This window comes from Eptatretus burgeri, chromosome 6 (assembly GCF_056783735.1).
Source record: "Eptatretus burgeri isolate ZD-2024b chromosome 6, Ebu_testis_v1, whole genome shotgun sequence".
Taxonomy (NCBI): Eukaryota; Metazoa; Chordata; class Myxini; order Myxiniformes; family Myxinidae; genus Eptatretus; species Eptatretus burgeri.
In genome coordinates, this window is record NC_140966.1 from 106,282,310 (window position 1) to 106,299,739 (window position 17,430).

At 42.2% G+C, this 17,430-nt stretch overlaps 1 protein-coding gene across 13 annotated transcripts in view; it reads left to right on the plus strand.

Moving 5' to 3' along the window:
• Window positions 1–17,430, plus strand: part of LRIF1 (ligand dependent nuclear receptor interacting factor 1) — a 70,741-nt gene that overhangs the window by 36,288 nt on the left and 17,023 nt on the right. For 11 of the 13 annotated variants that reach the window (XM_085886567.1, XM_085886565.1, XM_085886568.1 and 8 more), the window contains one exon: window positions 8,042–8,275. In XM_085886567.1, the coding sequence (XP_085742693.1) occupies window positions 8,042–8,275 (234 nt within the window). Of the gene's footprint in view, window positions 1–8,041; window positions 8,276–10,346; window positions 14,012–17,430 lie in introns of those variants that run through there. The other 2 variants (XM_085886571.1, XM_085886572.1) reach the window with 2 other exon arrangements.

The following is a 17,430-nucleotide window of genomic DNA, read 5'->3' on the forward strand; positions in this document are numbered from 1 at the left end:
TTCTCTTCTCTTCTCTTCTCTTCTCTTCTCTCTGTGCTATTCACCCTCTCATTTGCTCAAGGTCATCTGCCATCTGCTTGGAAATCAGCAAACATTACTGCCCTGCATAAAAAGGTACAAACACAGATCCCTGCAACTACAGACCAATCAGCCTTCTCCCAATCATCAGCAAGGTTATGGAATCCATCATCACGTCAGACATTAAATCCTGCCTCTTCTCCAATGGCCTGATTTCTGATCATCAATTTGGTTTCAGACCAGGTCACTCTACCCTGGCTATGCTGCTTCTGCTCTCCTAACAATGGATGGAGGTCCTCAATGCTGGACATTAAATCATAGCCATATCTCTCAATATATAGCGTGCTTTTGACACGGTCTGGCACCCTGCCCTGCTCACCAAACTCTCTTCCCATGGTATCCAAGGCCATCTCCACTCATGGCTCGCAGACATCCTCTCCTGTCGCAGTCGATGTGTGGCCCTAAATGGAGTTCTTTCATCCCCTCTTCCTGTCCAGGCTGGAGTTCCTCAAGCTAGCATTCTGGGCCCACGTACAGTTTTCTGGTATTCAACAATGATATCTCCGACTCTGGAAAAACCTCTTAATCTCTTTGCTGATGACTCCACCCTCTGCCGGTACCATCTGTCATTCCTCAGACCAGCATGCAGCAGCTTCTTCGCTCACTGCAGATCTGGGTGAAATCACAAACTGGTCCAACATGTGGAACATGTCTTCAATCCGGACAAATCTCACACTCTCACGATGTCTCTCCGAAAGGACCGTTTAGAACCCTCCCCCCCCATCCACTCTCTCAACAATCCTCTGGAAGAAGTCTTTTCTTTCAAGCTTCTAGGTCTCACGATCTGCCATGATCTTTCCTGGGAAAGCCACTTTTCAAACCTGGCCTCCAAAGCCAGTCGCCGACTGGGAATCCTCCGTCGTGCAAAGTCCTTCCTCGGCCCACCTCAGCTCCTGACCACTTGCAAAGCTTTCGTCCACAACCTGGTGGAGTACTGCTCTCCCCTCTGGGCTAGTGGTCCTGCCTCGCACCTTTCTCGACTTCACGCTGTGAAAACCAAGGCATTTCGGATCATTGGCATCTCCCGCGATGAAGCTGAGTCTTTGGGCCTCTCACTCTCTCACAGCAGGCAGGTCGGTGATCTTTCTGTCTTCTACCCTCTCCTCTCCAGTCTCGCCCCCCTCCCTGCTCTCTCTGCAATTTGTCCCCACCACATTTCCGCAGGGCGCTCAAGGTCCGCCAACAACCACCTTATGGTAAAACTACCAAAATCGCGAATCACTGCTCACCTTCACTTTTTCATTCCTCTTTTTTCCCGCCTTTGGAATAAACTTCCTCACTCTATTCTTTCCCATTCTTCCCTCCAGGCCTTCAAAACAGCTGTTCACCACCACCTCATATCGTCCCGCATCCAAATCCTCGATCTTTTGTACACCCGTTAATCCACCCCAAGCCCACCTTCTTCAAATTCCCTGCTTTCCTTCCTGAAAGTCCCTGTAATGTCCATCTTGTATTCCCCATGTTCCCCGCCCCATCCCTCTCCCTTCCACAGATCTCCTCATGTCTCTGTTCCCCACTGTTTTGTCCTTCCCACGCCCGCCCCTCTTGTCTCATGCCCCCCTCCCCCCTTGCTGTTTGTTGTGTGTTTGGCCAAACAAAAAAAGGAGTTTGTTTCCGGTTTCCAACCGACCCATTGCTTTTATATGCGACCCTACGATTTTTGTTGGCAATTTGGACTCGGGCGCGTTTGACTCGGGAGCCGCCATTTTGAATCCCGCGTGTTACGTCAGTGAGAGTTTTAAAATGGCGGTGCCCGAGTCAAACGCGCACGAGGACTTCTTTGTGGATCGGTCTTTTCACGGTTAGTTTCACCTATTGTGGTGGTGATTTGGTGGTGGTGGTGGTGCAATAGACTTGCAAAAATGCACTTGACTTGCTGTTAAACTTTTAAAATATATATATATATATATATATATATATATATATATATATATATATATATATATATATATATATATATATATATATATATATATATATATATATATATATATATATATATATATATATATATATATACAATGCATATTGTCAGCATGCATGCACTGTTAAATACTGTATGTAGAGAAATTTAAGACAGAATAAAGTGCATTTTACAAGTTGAGTGCCCCACCACCACCACCCCTATCACCACCACCACCCCCACCACCACCACCACCCCCACCACCACTACCGCCCCCATCACCACCACACTACCGCCCCCTCATCACCACCACACTACCGCCCCATCACCACCACACTACCGCCCCCATCACCACCACACTACCGCCCCATCACCACCACACTACCGCCCCCCATCACCACCACACTACCGCCCCCATCACCACCACACTACCGCCCCCATCACCACCACACTACCGCCCCCATCACCACCACACTACCGCCCCCATCACCACCACACTACCGCCCCCTCATCACCACCACACTACCGCCCCCATCACCACCACACTACCGCCCCCATCACCACCACACTACCGCCCCCATCACCACCACACTACCGCCCCCATCACCACCACACTACCGCCCCCATCACCACCACACTACCGCCCCATCACCACCACACTACCGCCCCCATCACCACCACACTACCGCCCCATCACCACCACACTACCGCCCCCATCACCACCACACTACCGCCCCCATCACCACCACACTACCGCCCCCATCACCACCACACTACCGCCCCCATCACCACCACACTACCGCCCCCATCACCACCACACTACCGCCCCATCACCACCACACTACCGCCCCCATCACCACCACACTACCGCCCCCATCACCACCACACTACCGCCCCCATCACCACCACACTACCGCCCCCATCACCACCACACTACCGCCCCCATCACCACCACACTACCGCCCCCATCACCACCACACTACCGCCCCCATCACCACCACACTACCGCCCCCATCACCACCACACTACCGCCCCATCACCACCACACTACCGCCCCCATCACCACCACACTACCGCCAACCCATCACCACCACACTACCGCCCCCATCACCACCACACTACCGCCCCCATCACCACCACACTACCGCCCCCATCACCACCACACTACCGCCCCCATCACCACCCCACTACCGCCCCCATCACCACCACACTACCGCCCCCATCACCACCACACTACCGCCCCCATCACCACCACACTACCGCCCCCATCACCACCACACTACCGCCCCCCATCACCACCACACTACCGCCCCCCCATCACCACCACACTACTGCCCCACCACCACCACTACCAACACCACTACCACCAAGGAAAAACATTTTTAATCGAGTTATATGAAAGTATTCATGGCAAAAAAAAAAAATTCCCTACCTACCTTCCCAATTTTTTTTGGCCATGCAATAGGAAACGTTTTTTTTTTTTTTTTTTGGCCTAAGCTCTCATATGAGCCTCGGCAAGGTAGACAAAACAAACAAAAAAAAAAATTAGTTTGTCTTGCTGATATTGTCATTACATTAATTCGCTGTCCTTTTCGTGCGGTTGTGTCTGCAATTGCAACTCATGATGCTCAGTGTATATTTGGGGAATTGAATGATTTGGAATGTCAAAACACCCATTTGTCACATCAGTCGAAATTGTACATTTCAAAATGCATTCAGGTCAGGTCAGGTATGTGAGCATGCGCCAGACCAGCGCGCCGCTGCGTTCACTTTCCTCCGGTACTCCAAGGTCCTCTGTCAGGCCATCCCCCAGGCAGATGCCTGGCCCATCCCCATCTCCTTGAGATACTGATCAACCAGCTGTAACCATGAGGCATATGTTTGCCCATTGGCCTCCTCCACTCACGAGGCTCCATCGCTGAGAGAATCTGGTGAGCAGCGTCAGGAAAACGACCCACATGTCCATGCCGCAGCTGATGCTTATGGACTATGCAGGTCACTAATGTCATTTTAGTCTCTTTCAGCAACCGCTCGTTGGACACAAATTCCGACCACCGATAGCCAAGGATTCTCTAAAGGGACCAAGTACCAAATGCATTAAGTCTCCATCTAAGCTCCCTGGTTAGAGACCCAGTCTCACATCCGTAGAGCAAGACTGGAACTACCAAGGACTTTAAGACTCAGACTTTCGTCCTCCCGCACAGGTACCGGCAGTGCCACACTCCATGATCCAGTGAATCCATGACTCCTCAGGCCCGACCCAGACGTCTGTTGACCTCTGGCTCACAGCCGCAGAGACATGAATATCACTGCCATGGTAAGTGAATATCTGTGTGACCTCAACATCCTTGCCACAAACGGGTACAGACAAGATAGCAGCATCCAAGATGCCTTTGAAAGCCTGGATGTTAGTTTTGACCCAGGAAACCCGTAATCCCAGTGGCTCCGAATCCTCATTCAGCACCTTGTTCAGCATCTCGTGAGCTCCCAAAAGGATATCACGAGTCTCTGCAAAGGTGACTGCATCATCTTCAAAATAAACGTCAGAGATCTTGACATTCCCAAACAATGCACCCCAGCTTGATCTATCTGACATCCTCCCCAGAATGCAGTCCATCCAAGTGCTGAAAAGTGTGGGGGCCAGTACACACCCCTGACAAACTCCAGTAACAACTGGAAATAAGTAAGAGATGGTATCACCACATCTCACAGCACTCTCAGTACCAGAGTGTAGTTCAGGTATCCTAACCCTAACCCGAACAGCAAGATACGGTCAATCGTTGACCTCTTTGGTGTAAAGCCTGACTGCTCTGCACGTTTGTGCTCAAGCAGATGGTGGCAAACCCTGTCAAGAATTATCCGAGCAAAGACCTTGCCCGGCACTGAAAGCAGCGACACTCCTCGGGAGTTGTTGTAGTCTTGGCGATCACCCTTCCCTTTCCAGAGAGGGACCAGAAAGCCCCTCTTCCACTCAGTTGGGATGATGCCTGTGTTCCAGGCAGAGCACAGAAATGCATGCAACGACAGTACAGCATTTCCACCAGCCTTGAGAAGTTCAGCATGGATGCCACAGATCCCAGGAGCTTTACCCCATTTCAACCGGTTCACTGCAGCCTGTTTCCACAAACGAAGGTGGACCACAGTTTATTGGAGGGTCAGCAATCAGGATTGTAACACCCCTGACATCCATCTCGACAGCTGGTGGATCAGCCTGGTGCAGCCGCTCAAAGAAACCAGCCCAGCAGGCCTTCGCTTCAGACTCCTCTCTATCAAGAGCCCCTCACCCTCTGCTGTAACTGCAGTAGATAGAGGGACGGGCTTGGAGAAACACAATGCGCGATTCCCCTGTAAGCCGACGAGAATCACTTGACCACAGGTGATGCTCTACCCCCTCAGATTCCTCGCACAAATCCTCCTTGTCCACCCTTCGTGCATGTACAGTTTTACACCTCAGCTCACTGAACAGCTCAGCTCTGCCATTCAGCCTGGCCCTGCGACTCTGATCAATGGTATCCACTGTCCCTTGAGAGACAAAATTCTTCTTCGCCCGATGGTGAGTTCCGTGACATCTCCCGGCAACATCAAGGACGGTGGTCTTGAATGCACTCCACTACTCTTCAGGCTCCCCCAAAGAACCCAGACCCCCCAAATCTCCACTCAGCCTGTTCGCAAACTCTTCAGCTGCCCTCTCATCCTTGAGCTTGCCAACATCCATTCTCGACTGGGATGGATCCAGGCTCGACTGGAATGGCTAGACCATTCTCCTGGATTTCAGCTGCAACTTCAGAGTTGCTACAACAATCCTGTGGTAAGTATTGAGGAACTGAGCACTCCAGTAGATCCTGCAGTTCTCGATCACCCTCCAGCGACCATCAACGAGTACATGGTCATTCTCCTTTGCCACACCGCCAGCGTTGGAATACCAAGCCCAGCAATGAGCCTGTGGGCGCTGAAACCATGAACCGGTCACCCCAAGTCCATGACTTCTTGCAAAGTCAAGGAACTTAGTGCAATTCTGGTTCACAGTTCCAGACCCATGGGGACCAACACTTCTCATAACCATCCCTATCATTTCCAGTCGATGCATTGAAATCCCCAAAGACTAGAAGAGTATCTCGCCTGGGGCACTGATCAACCACAGATTTTAGCGTGACATGGAATGCATCCTTCACGGTGAGATCACTCACCTCAGTCGGAGCATATTCAGAATTTCAGGGAAATGACACCCAAGGAGTGACGAATCCTTCGTCTGATAATACGCTCGTTGACAGGTGTTAACTCAATTATCATTGGAGTGAGCTTATTAGACACTGCTACAGCAACTCCTTGGGCATGGTAACCATCAGAGCAACCAGACTAATACTATGTCTAACCAACCACTACCATTATCTCGCTGCAATCTGGTCTCTGAATCTCAGAGAGTGCTGCAATACCGATGTCCAAACGCTTGATCTCAGATGATAACAGAGACAGGTGATCGTCCTCTCTTAGGGATAGGACATTCCAGGCACCCACCCGAAGGGACCTTCTCAGGTTAACCTGAGGAAGACCGCCGTTTGGTGGACGACACCTCATTATAATCCCTACACACTACCGTAATGTTACCCGGGAAGGTTACCCCATGACTTCCCTCCTATCTTCAAAGATTGGGGGTCCCGGAGGCTTTGCCCCAATCCTGTCATCCGGTGAGCTGCCCTGCGAAGGGAAGCTGCACAGGTGGTACTCCCACGGAGTGGGTTTTCAGATTTTTTTTTTGCGTTTTTGTGTTTTGCGGAATGAAGGGTTTTACGGTGGCCGGAGTGCAAATCCTGCCACCAACCTCTTAATCAAAAGTAACCCGACTGCAGGAAGATGTTTGCAGACACCGTTGGGCACAACACATGGATGGCCCGTTGGCTCATAAGGTGCTCCTCCACCCTTTTGTCAGTTTTTTTTTTTTTCTTCATCCTGCTGGGTGTCCATATCATACACCCTCCTCACCAAGAAACTTGTTGGGGGAGACGGTTTAGTCACTGACAACCCGACCATGGAACAGGTTTGGACAGGTTTACATGTACCTGTCACAAGTCACAAATCTAATCTGACCTGAGCTGACCTGACATATCCAGGATGTGGGTACTTTTGTTGTGAAAACACCAGGTAGATTAAATAGATGGCCTTTTGTAAGAAAACTCTAAGATGGATCTTCAACTCGGTGCCGTGTCTGCTCGCATTAGTTGGTGGACATTAAAGATCCCAAAACAATTTACAAATTCCTGCTCTACCTGCAAGAGGGCACTGCATCGGCTGAACAGACACACCGCTGCAAGAAATTGTACTGACCGGCAGCAACATGTTCCATATGAGCGACAATATATGGAAAGGAATGTACATTCGTTTGTGCCTCATTGTTCCAACCGTTATACAAAGGGGGCCAAAAAATAGCACCTGATTTAAAAATTCAATAGAAATTAAATAAACCCTGTACGAGTGTGAAACAAAAACAAATGGTGGAGGGATCTTTCAAGTTTATTTCCATTAATACATATTTTCAAAATGTCTTTCATCATTCTGAGCACACATGCAAATATGCACAGCACATTTGCTGATTCCAACCTGCAACATCTCATACCAATATTGGGAGGTAATGATTTGTCCGAAGCATGGTTCATCTTCCTATAATTCACCGTCTATCTATTCCCAGGTACTGCAAAAACGGCTGAACCAATCGCAACTATTTTGGGTGGTTAATCCTCTGACTCCTTAGAGTAAAATAGGCATAAATATAATAACATGACCCCCTTGACTGCTCCTGTCGGGAGCGGGTGCTTCTAGTATGTAGAAAGCTCAAATCGTGCTCTTTCACCATCTGGTGAGTGAAACTTGTCACCAAGAGTGACTGCTCGATGCTTAACAAACTGGTTTTAATTGCGATTTGAATATGCAAGCACCTTCCTAAAATCATGACTGGTCAGACAATATAATTATATCACTCAGACTATTGAATGAGAGTTGCTCAAAACTTCTCTATTTTGACCAAAGTTTGCCAATTGTTGTAACCATGATTCTTTCTTATTTTAGGATCTCCAAAATCCTGGAATGTCACGTAAGGAAGAGGTCACAACCACCAATGAGGACAGCAGCAGACAATGTATCACAATGACAGATGTAAGCTTGTTGAAGGCAGCTCACATTAATAAAAAAGTTTTTGTTAATCTATCCCGTCTGCCTTCTGGGAATTTACAGCAAGAAATCTCTGGTGATTGCATGAAACCAGATTTGCCTTCAGGAGAAAAAGAAGAATGCATTTTGAAGGTAATTAGGTCTTTAAGTATTTTTATTTGGTCTGTCTTGTGATAAGTGATGAAAATTATCTTGTTTTGTGAATATAACATCAAATTCCCTGTTTTTGTTTTTTGTGCAATAACTTCCCTTCAGTGTAGAAACATATCAAGGGGCGAATGGTATCCAAATGTACTGTACTTTTTTTTGTTTGTTTGTTTTAATACAATGTTGAAGCTCGTATAACAGCTAATACACATAACGTATAACAAATGGAGCAGGAGACGAGATGGGTTGGAGAGGGAAGCACAAAACAATTGAGAGGAATAGAGACATTAGGAGATCTGTGGAAGGGAGAGGGATCGGGCGTGGTTCATGGGGTAAACAAGATGGACATGATTTGAAACATAATGCTGTCTTAAGTTAGCAAAAAACAACAATGTTAGAGTTGTCGCCGGATGCCATACCATGTCGAAGACATCAAAATCATAGGCCCGTGTTTTTGGATCGCCTAAATGACTGAACATATTAGGCCGGCAGCTTAAATGGTCAAACAAATTCATAGGTGAAACTCCTTCCGTATTTTACAGAAATCCGTATTTTTGTAATGAGCCTTACTGAGGTTTCCATATATTCATAATCAGAAAAACTTGCCACGATTATCGGTAATTGAGGTGCTATTCTGATAAACTGATTCGTTTCTTAACCCATTTCATCTGTCTGGGGTGCAATGCTAACACATGACCACGATTATGTGAATTACCCCCATGGTAGTTTTATAAGGCATTTTTGTTGAAGCTTGCAAATGCGTTACCGTGATCAGATGTCTGCCAGGCAGGAGCCCATCTGTCTATATCGGTAAATACGGATATAGCGTCCTTTGTTTTATTTTCCCATGGCTGTTCCCTTCTATGAACTTCAAGGAAAATACTGAATTGCTGTCTTGACAATGCACAACGTAAAGACTCAATTCTGCTGCACACAAATACAAAACCTGATAATGTATGATGGTGACTATGAAGTTTGTGACCGCATCGATACGAGACCAATAAATCTTAACAAGGAACTTTGACGCAAGAGGCCATTTGGCCCAGCATGCTTGTGTTGCACTACCAACACATTAAATAAATCCATCAGGCTCTCGACTCAGTTTCATCGGGGGGGGGGGGGTGGTGGAGATGGGGATGAGAAAAGTGTGGCAGGCGCAGAGATTAGAGTGTTATAAATTCAAATAATATCAATATTTTAAAACTCATTTGTTTATTACGACTTGCAACTTTCCTTTGTATACGTCACATGTGGAATGGTGTGTGTTTCCTGATCCCTGTTGGAGTGGGTGGTTAGAAATCTCTTTCTGAAGAACATTACCAATTTTAACCTTCCCCGTGGATTTCCCATTGAAGCCATGCCAAAATGGTTTCTGACATGCTAAATCTGCAATGTTTATTCCTCGTATAAGATAACAGTTTGTTATAAGAAGGCACAGGACGACGGAGAATCCCTGGACAAAAGATAGACTGACATGAAAACGGGCAGATAAATAAATAAACTGCACTCGCAATCCGATATAACGAAAACTCACTAAATACAGGAATGTAATTTAATCAAAGTAGCTGCAAGCGCTCAACAGAGGGTGGCAGGCGAAATGTATTGGGCAGACATTATGGTGTTAACAAGTCCAGTATCCACAAGTTAATAAAAAAAATGCACAGAAAACGTGATAAGAGGGTAGTGAATGCTCTGGTTTACATTGGAGCGAGGGTGATTCTGCAAAAAACGTTCAATTTCATGATCCATGACCCTCCCACCCCAACCTCCCCCCGCTATTATAAAACACTCCAACCTCCCCCCGCTATTATAAAATACTTGTATAAATGTCCTGCAAAGATTTGTGGTACTCAGTATTTTATTTTATGATAAAATGCTGTACCAACAAACTGAAAATAATCTTCCCAGCAATGGATGTTCAGGTGGGATAATTAAAAAAAAATCTTCCCCAAATATCAACTCTCATTTGCATAGATTTTTTTTTTTTGAAGGTGAAGGTGAAGGTGGTTTTGTTTTCACCCCTTTCTGTCTGTTTGTCTGTTTGTTTGTGTACCAGATATCTCAAAAACTTGTGGGCAGGTTCGTGTGTGACGAGGACAAACTGATTAGATTTTGGTGAAGATCCGGATCTGGATCTGACTACTGGAATTTTTTTAAGTGATTCTTCACCATTGAGAGATGGGGAGAAACCGATATATAGCATGATAAATCAAGAAGTTGTGGACAGATTCGGACAAAACTTGGTGGACATGTTGTGTGTGTGACCACAACTAATTGATTTGATTTCGGTGAAGATCCAAATCTGGATCTGACGACTAGAATCTTTCAACTGATTCTTCACCATTGAGAGATAGGTTCAAAAACGATATGTATTGGACCAGATATGTTCTCGTGGATCAGGCATGAGAGGGCGGAGGTATGCACTCTACAGAGTGCCCTTCTAGTTTTTTAAGTGCAGCACTTTGCTCTGGAAACTAACAATATGCCTCAGCTGCATGTAGATTTGCTCATGTTCTTCAAGGTCGCGTTTTTTTGGTGTACACCACGTGAACACTGGAGAGTCAAGAGTGGGTAGTACACACACGTACACACCTCTTCTGAAAAAGATGAACTGGAACAATTCTGGAAAGGAATTTATGAAGATTGAAAATAACATTGAGGAGGCAGAATGGATCCAATACCAGGAAGAGGAGAAGCACATATCGAGGAAACTCGCCTTCACCATTTCGTCACCAAAGGCCTCTGTCACCATTTCGTGCGTGTGCGTGTGCGTGTGCGTACGCGTACGTGTGTCCGTGGGCCCGTCTAATGAGTAGGAACTGCTGTGAAGTGCAAGTGACTGTACATAATAAGTAGACGGTTGTAGTTCTTTTGTCGTGCTTTTGTTGCTTGTGTAATTGTATACGTGTTTTGCCTTGTTTAATTGCATACGTGCTTTATTATAATAAATGTCCTTGTGTGAATGTAAACTGTTCGTTGCGTCCATTCCCTCATTGAACTGCCCCATCTTGCACTCGGAATATAGTTGGTTTTTAAATAGCCGGTAAAGTGATCGGGTCCAACGGGACTGCTCGATAATTCCCCGCTCGGTTATCCCAAAAGGAAGCGAGCTGCTTCAGCGGCCCGTTTCCAAGCGGTCCCGTTGAGGTCCAATCTCTCGGTAACCTACCCGCTCGAATAATTAGGTAAATCGAAGATTTGGCGATCGGACCCTGTAGCGCAGGTAGAGTGCGAACAAGGTTGTGGTGGGATTAAAAGCCTACCCGTGACTGGTTTCTGGCGTTGTTCCAGAAAGTCACGACTGGATTGTCCGTTCTGTGGGCAAAGCGACCGCAATTGGCGAAACGCGGTCGTTCGCACGCCGACCGGCGGGAATTCTACAACAATATATACTTTCTCTCCACGCTATATAGAGATGGTTCATTTGATTTGTAGAAATTTGTGTTGATCATAGATAAATATTTTCATGTGTTCTTGTGGTTACTGCTGGACAGTGGTCATGGGCATTTTATTCACCCCTCAAATTGTCCGTGTGCATGTGCTGTTAGCTGGGTAGAAATGGTGTTACAATTTCGAGCGATGACTGTTTCTTCCGCTTAATGATGAGGATGGCATCCTCTCTCAATCGTGGCGGATAATCACAAGATCTAATTGTATTAGGATAATTGATACTCTAATGGGTATAGGTTCAACTATTCTTAAGCATAAAGTCCAAATTGGTTCAACTGCTTCTGCTGTGGGAAATGTAGCGGGTGCTTGCTATAAAGAGTATAAAAGATGCCCAAAAGGAATCTCATAAATTACAAGCAATAAAAGAAATTAAGAAAGGCAAAACTCAGTTGTCTCCCCAAAAACGACAGAAAATAATTCAAATACTTGGGTCAGGGTTTCAAAAGTTTTAACATCTTTTTTCCTAAATAAATTCAAGTGTGGAAGCAATTGATAGTATCTATGATTTGGATGATACCATTGTCATCTCAAACTCTGCTAAAAAAGAAGACTATTTCAAGGTAAATGCAAATGGAACAAAAAGTTTTGAAATAAATAATCAACAAACTTATTTTAATCTAGATGAAAGTTTCTTGTTGTGTAAATTTACATTCACTAAGGCTGCGACTAACATGAACGCTACACTCGTAAATGATTTCTTCTGGAAAATGTTTCATAGTGTTCGTTTGTGCATTGGAACACAAGAGGTTGAAGCGGTTGTTTATGTCTGCTACATCTGAAATAATGAAATTTACACTATATTCATTTCGTGATTGAATTTGAAAGGGGTCTGTTGAAGGTTTTATTCCTGATATGTCAATGGGAACACACACAAACCCTGGATATAGTCAAAGGAAAGGAATGTATATTGATGATACAAAAGCAGGTAATAGTTTTACTGTGGCAGTTCCTCTTAAATGTATATTTGGATTTTGTGATCATGATAAAGTTCTGTATGATCTTAAAATTAGATTTCAACTGCAAAGGAATGATAATGAAAATAGATTGCTTTTTGGTGTGGCTAATGCTTTTGCTGCTCAGAATAAATTTGTCATGGATGAAATTGGTTGGTATATCCGTGAATATACTCCGAATCTTAAAACAGAAGAGATGTTGAATAGAAGACTTAACTCAAAGAAGCCACTCAATGTTTCATACCTTAAAGTAGATGTCCACACGTTAAACTGAACCAAACCACTTACACGTGGAATTTTGGTGTTTTGGAAGGAAAGCCATGATATCTGTGGCTCATTTTTTAAAAACCAGATGGTGATACTGCTTCTGATAAGAATAATGTATTGAGTGATAATGCGAAGGTGAAACAACTTCGCGTTTCTCTCGATGGAACATTTTATCCACCAGATAGATTAGAAATTAATTAGGGAAAAATCATTATGCTGAAGCATACAAGTCTTACCAAAAGGTGTGTGAAAGCAATGGAAATAAAGAACCCATTTTGGATATGACAGCATTTAAAAGTCTGTATACAATCTATGCGATTGACCTGAGTACTCAAAAGGAAACTATAAAGTCTAATCGAGTGGATACTTCCCTAAAGATTAAAAGAGGAGAGAGTGAAGAAGTTGATGCATATTGTTTGCTTTTGGAAGAAACAGAATTACAGATAATGGTGTTATGATTAGTCTCACCTAATTTTTTTTAGAAATAAATGAGTGTTAAAGTGCCAACTGGGGTATATGTTAATCAAATCAATCTTCATAAACTATCATGTTGTATTCAAAATCAAAAGCCTTGTATGATTAACGTTAATACAATTCAGAGAAAAGGAGCAGTAAGAATTTATGTTTTGATCACAAGAGAACAGGTGAAAATCTTGAACGATACTCGCTCACTTAAAATTAAAATGTCAAAACCAATGTTGAAGAAATATTCCATAAGCGAGACGAGTGGAGGATTTCTCCCATTTCTAATTCCTTTATTTGCTGGTTTAAGTGCGGCTGGAGCATTGACGGGTGGTATTTCAGCAGCGGTGAAAACTGCCAACGAAAGGAAGGCTCAACTCCGAGCTCAAAAAGAATTGGAAAGACGTAACAAAGAGTTGGAGAAACAAATTAGTGGAAGTTGTGTAATTGTAGATTTTTCTGAGAAACTTGAAAGTCTGCCTGATAAAGCGAGATTGTTAGTTGGAGATATGCTTTCTTCTATTGCACAAGCAGGTGTAAAATTAACTAAAAGGGGTAATGGATTATATCTTTCAAATAAATAAATGAGCATTATTGAGTGGTTTTAAGAATTTGGAAAGAATAAAACATCAAATTTAGAACTTATCAAATATTGTAAGAAATTAAAAATTCATAATGTGGTTATTTGTATGAGAGATGAATTAACAAACGTGTCTGAACATACAAAGAATATTATTATGAACTGAGAAGATAATAATGAGAATGGTTCTCATTGGGTTTGTATTTTTTGTTGTCAAGACAAATATTATTTTGAGAGTTTAGGTCTTCCACCACCTGTTGAAGTAATAAAATTCTTACAGAATGGTGTTTATCAAACATTTCAAGTCAATAATTAAATTCCAAGTGTTGTGGTCAATTATGTCCAGATGTGTTAATTCAACTAAACAAAAAATAAAAATTTTAATGACATTATTTTAAATCTAATATGAATGACTTATGTTGGTAAAGATGGTTCTCTCTTTGGTGTACCCCAAGAACTGAATATTGATTTATCAAATTATTACACAAAGGCACAGGCTGAATGAGAGAAATATCGTATAGCAAAAAATATTAATATGAAAAATGCTTATAAATTAATAAATTATCCAAGCCCGACTGACGCGAATGACTTGGTGAGATTTAGTGATTTATCACGATATGTATATATATATATATTAACTAAACTTATCCTTTATCCTTAAATAAAACGGCTGTGTATTCCAAAGATACAGAAGTGTTAATGTTATCTCCAGGTCATACATACTGTAATTCACCGTTCCAATTTAAATAAAATTTTATAAAGAAGGGCATATCGTTTCTATGATAATAGAACAATGGGGGTATGATATGAATGATTTAGGGTATAATTGGTCATTTAAAATTAACCGAGAAAACCTGGGACAATTAAATCAGTCTCGTAAGGAAGAATATTATCTACTTGTTGCCGAGAATGAGTTTTGTTGAAGCACGATTGGCAAACAACAAATAAAATAATTTAATAAGGGTAAAATCAATAATGGTTTTGCCATAGTTTATATCATGAAAACACAACGAACAGGATTATATATAATAAGTGGGGAAATACAAAATGATTTAACTGTGGGAAGATTTGGGGGGGGGGTGTTTCCTGTCATTATATTAATTTGTCATATATTTCTAATACATAAATTACAGCAAGAAGGCTTCGAGGAAATTATCATTTCTGTGTCCAAGCTTACCTTCAAGAAAAGGGTATTCGGTTTTTTCATAAATATGTTCTACATTCTACAACATAAAAATGAGGTATTTTCAACAAAAGATTGGCTTTATACTGATGTTGATAAACCAACAACTTTGGATATATAATGAAAAAATTTTAAAGTTAAGAAAACGCAATGCTCTTTTAGAAATTCACAAGAAATTTGATTGGTTTCTTCTTGTAAAAAAATTTCAAGAAATCCTGATGAATATATGTATGATATTCTATGGGGTGGAAGTGATTCGGGGATAGTAAGGGATGAGTAAGGAGTTGAAGAAACTGAGACACGAGAGAAGGAGGAGAGGGAGAAGAGAGAAGGAAGAGAAGGAGAGGGAGGAAAGAGAGAATAAGTTAATAAATATAAAAATATGGAAACCAGTGAGATTTTAAAAAGATCGAAGAAAGGTATTACAGAAAATAAATCAATCTCAATGCAGCGAAGAGGAAAACAAAGAATTGGCAAGTCTATTAGAAATATTTGCATCAAGACTATTAACATAGGTTTCAGGGAGAAGATGTAAACAAGAAAGTGGAGATAAAGAAGAGAAAGAAGGAAAATATTATATTATTGATGATGTTGGTGTGATTGACTTTAAAGTTTTACATTTTTTTTTCTTAAATAAATGGAGGAGAGAGTGAAGACATTTCTGAGAATTCTTTATGTTTTAAAAATTAAGATTAAAATGTGCATGTTGGAAACTAAAACGCTTTTTGCACTCTGTAGGAATTTTTCTCATAAATAAATGAGTTATTGTCTCAAATGTAAAAAGAAAACTAATACTAAAAAATCTCATATTTTAAAAGTAAAAATAACAGGGTTATACAAAAAGGTATATGTTTGGTGTGTGGCTCTTGGAGTAAATTTATCTCCAAACACAAACGTGGCTGAGATAGACAAAAGGTTTTATCAGGAAGTAAATTTACAACTACTGGAATACCAGGGAAATTACCTCTACCAGGGTGTTCTTTCTGTGGTCCAGGAACAAACTTGAATAAAAGATTAGATGAGGCTGACAATCCTAAACCGTAGAGCAAACCTATCAGTAGGGTTGATGAAGTGTGCATGAGACACGATATTGATTTTGGAAATAGCACAACGTGAGAAGAAAAACATGAAGCCGATAGAGAAATGTTGTATCATTTGTCTCTGATACAAAATCCAACCTTTGAGAGAAAAAGTTGATCTGTTCATTGTGAAGAAGATGATCAGTGCTAAATTGAAACTTTGGCTTCGAAATTCAAAAAAACTTACAGCCTCTAATGATGTCATTAAGATTGAAGAGCAATTCGCTGATGAATTGCATACACCAATAATCACAAAGTTTCATCGAAGGAAGGTTTATTCCTAGGAAGTTGATTATATCTGGTCTGCTGATTTAATTGAACTCAATTATGATAAGGGGTACAAGTATGTTTTAACCGTTATTGATATGTGGAATATATATGCGTGGGTAGTCCCTTTGAAAAACAAAACCAGGAATACACTCATGTTAGCCTTCCAACAGATATTTAATAAAAGTAAGCGAAAACCTAAAAAAAAAATTGTGGACTGATGAGGGTACAGAGTTAGACAACAAAACATTTTGAATTTTATTTAAAATAACATTATATTATACAGCACCTTTAATGAAGGAAAAGCGGTTGTTATTGAGTGATTCAATCGCACTTTAAAAGAGAGACTATACAAAAAATTCACTTAACTCTGTTGTCAACAATGGTTATCTTTAATTCAGGATGTTGTCGATAAGCATAATGATACGATTCACACCTCAACGAATACTAAACCATCAGAAACATTTACAAAATTAGGATATGAAAAAGAGATTAATGTCAGAAAGCCTAAGTTCAAAGTTGGTGATTTCGTAAGAATATACAGGTGGAAATCTCATTTTGAAAAAGGTTATACTAAGCGATGGAAAAATGAACTTTTTAAAATCGTTGATGTAATAGATACAGTTCCTGTAATAGATACAGTATTAATAAAATAATAAATATAACATTTACCTCCAGAAGATAGAGCAGTGTTTCTCAAGGTGGGGCGTGGCAATATTTTGGTGGCGGATGAGGATTCAGAATTAATGAATCAATATATGATCGCTTTCATAGCTTTGCTATGAGTTCCCTTTTTGGTAGACTCAGCCATTTCTGGTGGATTTATCTGAAGTACCAGAGCAATACCAAGAGGAGTTATGCGAGTTGCAACAAGATGAGTCTGTGAAAACTCTTTTCAA